This window comes from Vigna unguiculata, chromosome 1, assembly GCF_004118075.2.
Source record: "Vigna unguiculata cultivar IT97K-499-35 chromosome 1, ASM411807v1, whole genome shotgun sequence".
In the NCBI taxonomy this organism is placed as follows: Eukaryota; Viridiplantae; Streptophyta; class Magnoliopsida; order Fabales; family Fabaceae; genus Vigna; species Vigna unguiculata.
The window spans coordinates 6833796-6841173 of record NC_040279.1 but is presented as its reverse complement, the minus strand read 5'-3'; the positions used below and the strand labels follow the sequence as shown (position 1 = coordinate 6841173).

The following is a 7378-nucleotide window of genomic DNA, read 5'->3' as shown; positions in this document are numbered from 1 at the left end:
TCTTTACAAAGTTGTTGTGGACCACTGTGTTCTTTGTCTAATCGTTTTTTTCATTGACGTTGTTGTCACTTATCACCGATGTTGTCTTTGCCTTTGCTTAGAATGATCGTCATAAACCTTTAAAACTACGACTAGTTAAACATGTTTGCACATCAACCACCTTTATTCTTTTACATTTTCCCCAGAATATTTGATCATTATCACCCTTTTCTGCTATGTGAGCCCGCATTGCTGGAATCCGGAAAGAAAAAGAAGATGCTCATGAAAGTGGTGCTTCTGATCACATCTCCAATGAAAGATATTCCTTCAACCTTACCATCAAACATATTAATTAATAATTTTCATGGTTAGAGATATCAGATATATTTTTATTAAATCCTTGATTTTCTTTTTTGACAACTATAAATGCAGCTACATTCTCCACAAATTTTGTGTGTCTTGAGAGTAAAGCAAATATGGCAAACTCCCAAATTCAAAAGGTGGAAGCCAATGTGCATATCAAGGCTTCTGCAGAAGAGTTCCATGATGTTTTATGCAACAGGACACACCATATTGCCAACATTTTACCTCAAAAAATAAAATCTGTTGAAATTCATAAAGGTGAATGGGGTACTGAGGGATCCATCATCTCCTGGAACTATTTACACGGTATGTGAATTTTATCCTCGTTTTTCATTTACGCAAACGTTAATTAAGTATTTATATACTCAATCATCGTAAGAGTACATTATTTTTTATTTATTTTGAATAGCAGATGGGAAAATTTGTGTGTCTAAGGAGGTGATTGAAGGCATAGAGAAAGAAAACAATAAAACGAAGTTCAAGGTCATAGATGGTGACCTATTGAGGCATTACAAGAGTTTCATGTTTATAGGGCAAGCTACCCCAAAGGAAGATGGAAGTGTTGTGAATTGGGTGTTAGAATATGAGAAACAAAATTCCCACACTCCTGACCCTTACACCTTGTTGGAATTGGTAATTGAGATGACCAAAGAAATTGGTGCTTATCTTACTCCACCCACCATAACTAAATAATGCCAATATTATCTATGGCTTATGCTATATATTTGCTATATGAGAAATAAAAAAATAAAAAAAATGATGCCTTATGTGGCTTAATATATATAATCCCATCAATTATAAAGCTTAAAAGCTTAATAAGTTGCATCAACCATGACTATAGGTAAGAGTTGGGTGCCTACTTTACTTATGTTGTGTCTTTGTAAACTATGGTTTGATTATGATTATAATTATGTTTCAAATCTCTCTTTATTTTTATGTATGACCTAGATTCTCCACCGACCAAGATTGTCACAACAAAAATAAAATCTGAGTAAAATAAATTATTTGACAGGCTAATAAAAATTAACTTTCTATAATTAATAAAAAGAACTCATAAACTAAACCTATTTTTACATACTAAGAAAAACTTTGTACAACCAACAAAATGTGCTTCTTAAAGTAAGACTTAATTAGCCATACTCTTCCACCCATTGGACTAATATTTTAATTTAACTTTTCTTACTTATTTAAATCCTAATAGCAAATATTATTGTTGAGAGTAAAAATGATTACACATATATAGGTTTGATTAAAGTACAATGTATAAGTGGAATTGATAAAGAAAATCAACTACCAACATACTTAAAGTAATATTTAGAAGCATAAGCATTTTTATGGTGAGTTTGTAAAATATTAAAGAAGTCTGACGTTAAATTAAATAATACGTCATTTAACGTAATACTAAAAGGTGTAATCATTTATTGTTATTTTATTAAATTAGTCCTTTTCACACACGATAATATAATAAGGGATTATTAACAAATATTTGACGTGAACCAAATTATACTCTTTGTATTAAAAGATTAATTATTTATAAAAACATTACACTGAATTTTATTTGTAAAGATTATATTTTGGATTATGTATCCATAATATTGTTCATAAATTCCAATTATTTGTTTTTCAGTTGCACATTTCGAAACATCTTGAGATTGTCAAAATGAAAAGAGGATAAAATTGGAATTTTTAAGTATATGAAGGTGCAGCCAAATGTTCTTCATCAACGTTTAACAAATATGTTACTAAGTACTCTGATAGATTGATCGCATCGACATGAAGTGGTTTTGATTCGAAATTATTTTGAAGAAATGTTTTGATAAAATATCGTATAATGATGTGTTAATAAAGGAAAAGCTTTTCATTGTTTTGAGGGACTTAACAAAGAATTTATGAAGTATGGGGATGAAGCCTGAGCGTTGAATCGTTGTCATTGCTCTCAAAGAAGCATTTCGAAGGGAGAAAAGTTGAAAAACATTAAACCTGTAGATTGGAAGTTTCGAAGTAAAAGGTTTCAATTTGACGGATGGTCCATGGGTCACTCCGGACTTGCCCTTCATTAAGATCTCTTTTAGGAGGTCTTTAAATGAGAAGGCCAAAAAATGACCAAGCTCCCAAAGTTGCCTTTCAAGTGGGTTAAAATCAGACTAAAGTGTATTTGGTTCTATTAAAATACTTTAATTAATTTCCAAAAATAATACTATGAGTCTCGGTCAAATATCAAACAAAGCCTTCATGGACACACGTGGACTATTATTGTGACATAAGGGAGCCACGACTCCCTCAAAATTTTTAAATTTATTTGTATATTATTATATTATTTATATTAAGTTTAGTAATATTTTTACCGTATCACCCATTTTATTTGTATATTATATACTTTTATGTATTTATTATTTAAAGGTTAAATCATTTTAGAGGCTCCCATTTTAGTAACGAAATCTCAAGTAGGACCCCTTCTTTTTATTTGACTAAATTAAATCTCTATTTTGGAAAATTCGTTACAATTAGGTCTTGTCCGTCAGTATATATTAACGATGTTAGCTATGTGTCACGTTTCAACACGTGATTTTTTAATTTTTTTTTAAATATAAAAATTGCTATCTATCTCTGACCTTGTATTTGTTATTTTAGCTCAATTTGGTTTCAATTTTTTTAAAACCGAATCAATTTCATCTCTATACCAAATTTATTTTTTATATAAATTTTACAATGGTATTTTTATTATAATTGATACTTTTAACAAAATTAATTTTATTTAAATGTTTATTTTGCATTGAATTTTATTTAAATTTTGTTTTAAATATTATATATATATATATATATATATAATTTATATATAAATGTTAGAGTTGTTTTAAAAAGAAAAACTTTATAAATTCAAATATAAAATTTTATAACAATTTAAAATAAATATATTTATTTAAAATTTTACAATTCAATTTATAAAGTTGTTAATTTTTAAAGCAACTCTAACATTTGTCTATAAATTATTGATATATAAATATTTGAAACAATATTTAAATAAAGTTCAATGTAAAATAAAAACTTAATTTTGTAAAAAATATCATTGTGACATTATATAAAGTAAAATCTTGTCTTAATTTGAATAGGGACTAAGACTGATTCAGTTTTAAAAAAAATTGGACTAAATTGAGACAAAATAACAAATACATGACTATATTGAGACTTTTCACATTCAATTGACATGTGGCACTGCCACTGTCACATCACACTATCTCTGCCACGTGGTACAATGTCAGATTGACATGTGGCAATTTTTATTTTTAAAAAAAATCAAAAAGACCACGTGTTGACACATGGTACATAGGTAACACCGTTAGTGTACTAGTAATGGAAAAGACCGAATTGCAACGAATTTTCCAAAATAGAGACCCAATTGAGTCAAATAAAAAGAAGGGAACCTACTTGAGATTTCGTTACAAAAATGGGGATCTCTGGAATGATTTAACCTTGTTTAAAAAATAAAATAAAAATCAATTTGATGGACTTGGTTAATATAAGGAAATAGGGTTTTGTCTCTAGTCACAAGGTTATTTCACTGTAAATCATTAAGAAAGTACGAGAGTAGAAAGAAAGAGGTTAAAAGATAGATTGAGAAACAAAGATTGGACAAGAAAGAGATTAGAAAACATATTATCACTGTATCTCTCATGAATTGAGGTTAATATCCTATCATGATTTATGTATGTATGATTACCCTATTACGATATCTCTCTCATATTAAGTTTTTCCCAAATTAGTATGCCTAATTATGATTTTAGGGATTCTTTCATGAAATTGGCATGAACCTTAATTATATTTTTTGCCAAGGATTTTTGTGTATTTCGCTACATATGGTAAAATTTTATGATTGTATCTTGGGTTGCATTACGAATTTCGCTGCACATAATGAATTAGTTGAATATCCTTGAATTGGAATAGAAATTAAAATGGCCGTGTTACGTGAAATCAATTAATTAGAAAGATTGGAAATTGAAAAGTCCATACATGAACCTTGATGTGAAAATAGTTTAAGTAGAGGAAATGAAGAGTTTTTTTATTTAATTGGAAAAAATAATTTACATATAAAAAATCTAAGATGACCTGGGCTGACCCAGGTCAACAACCGAGACGGGTCAGGCCACTCGGACCAACAATCAAGATGGGTCAAGACGGGCGAATATCGAGACATGTTGGTACGGGCCGATGGCAAAAATGGGTCGGCCAAGTTCTACAACCGACACAGGTCGGTCCGGTCTGACAGTTAACCTGTGTCGGTTTGGCCTGATGATCAACATGAGCCATCCCATACTAATTGCCAAGACGGGTCACCCTAGGATGAAAGGTCGTGATGGGCCGACCTAGGCCGACGACCCAGATGGGTTGGCCTGAACCAAATGGTGAAATATGTTGATCTAGGTTGTAGGTTGAGACAAGTCGACACGAGCCGATCGAAACTGATAGCTAACACTATTCAATAATTCAAAACCATTGGTTGGTTATGTTTTTCGATTGGCATTGATATTTACTATTTTTTGGTTGAAGTCTACGAAGATTTTCTTAACTAACATCAATAATGATTTTTCTCAATCGAGATATGTTGAGATTATTTTGTACTAATGTCAACCACAACTATTTTGGTTGACATCAAGGTTATTTTTCAATATTTTTGTTAATGTTATTTTTGGCCAAAATTTCTATCAACGTTAGTTGAAAATATTTCCATGTTGACATTAGAAAAAATGACGAAAAATATCCTCAATTAATATTAGAAAATTCTTGACTTACTTTGAAGAAAAAAAATAATATTGTTGCTTGGATAAAAAAAATCCTATAAACTTTGAACCAAATAAAATCTTGTTGAACTTCAAGTGAAAAAATGTTGTTGACATTGGTGAAAATACATCAATCGAAGAATAGCCATAATTGACATCTAGTAGAGAATAATGATGAAAAAAAAAATTGAGAGAAGAAAGTAGTTAATAAAATAAGGAACCAATTTTTTTAACACTCATCACACCTAATTTTTCTTTTTTCACACATTTTCATCTTAAAAGACCAAACCTATTTTCTTACACATTCACTCCTATGCTTTTCTTTTCATACCTCCTCAAAAAATATTCTCCATTCACACAGCCAATATCACACCTATTCAATCGAAATCCTCTCTATTTAGGTGGTCACACGTGTCACTCCTTCTCTCACTCACCTATGAGAACTGGTTTTCTGCGCATCTGCACCCATGGGATCACGTTTTCATCACTTCCGGTGCCCACATCTTCCACACATATCACACACATTACACACGAACACACTACCCACGCATCATGATTCTCACGCAGCTTTATATTTCTCTTCTGCTACACTTTTTATCTTCTCTCATTCACTATTATCCAAATTTCCAATTGCATCCACACCTACTCCTCACGTTCTGTCCTTCATAATCAGACTTTTCCATTCTCCATTTGCACTTGCACCATTGCATTCGCCACTTTCATCACTCATACATCTCGTTTATCTTCATTAGCGAAATTGCTTCCGCTCAAAACAGTGCACCTTTCGGCTATATCCTCTTCCAAAAACTATTATCTGAATAACTCATCACTATCGCACTGTGTTAGGAATTCAAGTGTGAGTCTAAGTCTTACATGGGCTAGAAATGAGAAAGTAGAGTACTATATAAGAATAAAGACCCATAAACATATTGCTTTAAGGTTTTGGATTGAGAGTGGTGTTAATGCCTTATGTGGTTGGGCTCATGTCTCATTGGTATTGTATCTCCAGAGTGAACTTCGTCCTCTCTTTAGACCGAACACACTATTTCCAATTCTCTTTCACCAAGCCAATATTAGAATCTCTCCCATTAGAGGGAGTGGAAGCAGAAGTTTGACAAGGAATAACGTGGCGAGAAGCATATCTTGGAGGCGCCATCTTTCGCCGACGAGTGAGCACCGCTCCTTTTCGACATTCCATAACAATTTTAATTGAATTAGCGAAACAAAATTGTGGTTAGGTTTATTAAGCTTAAAGATAGGGAAAATCGATGATAGAAACTGATAGATAAGTGTTGAATCAAGTTATTAAAGATATCAAGAAATCACCTCTGATGAAGGAGGTTTCACTTCTTAATGATGTAGTTTCTCAAAATTATGAGTTGTTTTTGCTTGTTATAGTGCTAATTGTGTATTGTGTCTATTGAAAATTCAAGAGCGATGGACCATAAATTTAACTGACAAATGTTCCAAAGGTGAGGTAGAGTTGAAAGCAATTACAAATTATTTAATATCTAAGCTGCAGTTAGGATAAGTAGTATGTACACGCATGGTTTTATGAGTGCTTTATCTTTATTTAGACATGTTTATGGAATATCACTTTCATATTTCTATGGATTCTGCTTTTGTTAATGTTGAGAAGAGAAGTCCCACATCAATGGAACTTATACTGGACTTCCTTTTCATGTTATAAAAGAAGTTCAGTGTTTCTTTAAGAACATCATTCCAAAATCTCTTCTTTTTCATTCATTTGACTAAGGAGAAGGATATGTAATTTTTCTTTCTTTAATAAAATTATAATTTTTTGCTTATTATCTGTTTTGTTTCTTCTATTTTAGTTGTGAGTACTTGTGCTATTATCTGATACCCAATAGTGGTGTGTGATGCTATTGTCATTAAAATAATGTTGTGTTAGTGGATATAATGTGGTAGTGTGAAAGTGCATGTCTAGAAAAGTTTTGGCCAAGAAACACTTAGTATTTAACGTGTCACCTCTCTTTCCTAGAAATACCCAATGCATTGGTTCACGTTCTACCTCCATTGTTCCAATAAACAAACGATACTATTCATAGTGAGAAGTGTATAAGTCTGTTTTAAAGTTATGACAACAAAATATAAAATAGTAAAGTTTAATGGGAATAGTTTGTCATTATGGGAACTGACAAATGAAAGCAATTTTGAGAAAGGACAATTGTCTAGCAGCGATTGAAGAAAAACCCATGGACATCACATACCAAAAGCGGAAGGAAATGAATGATAATGCT

The 7378-nt window shown here is 31.4% G+C and overlaps 1 protein-coding gene across 2 annotated transcripts; it reads left to right on the top strand.

Moving 5' to 3' along the window:
- The first annotated feature begins 431 nt into the window (after window positions 1–431).
- Window positions 432–1282, top strand: LOC114181837 (MLP-like protein 43). 2 transcript variants are annotated; one of them, XM_028068444.1, is made up of 2 exons: window positions 432–648; window positions 755–1282. In XM_028068444.1, exons 1-2 carry the CDS (start codon window positions 456–458, stop codon window positions 1033–1035), a joined length of 474 nt encoding a protein of 157 aa, XP_027924245.1. In that variant the 5' UTR covers window positions 432–455; the 3' UTR covers window positions 1036–1282. The 2 variants fall into 2 exon arrangements, with proteins under 2 accessions (XP_027924245.1, XP_027924242.1); XM_028068441.1 differs by having other exon boundaries at window positions 752–1282.
- Window positions 1283–7378: the final 6096 nt, after the last annotated feature.

Excerpts from the sequence above, each read along its gene's own strand:
- LOC114181837 (XM_028068441.1), top strand. The coding sequence starts at position 456 with ATGGCAAACTCCCAAATTCAAAAGGTGGAAGCCAATGTGCATATCAAG. Across the intron at positions 649-751 it reads CTCCTGGAACTATTTACACG|CAGATGGGAAAATTTGTGTG; the intron begins GTATGTGAATTT and ends TATTTTGAATAG.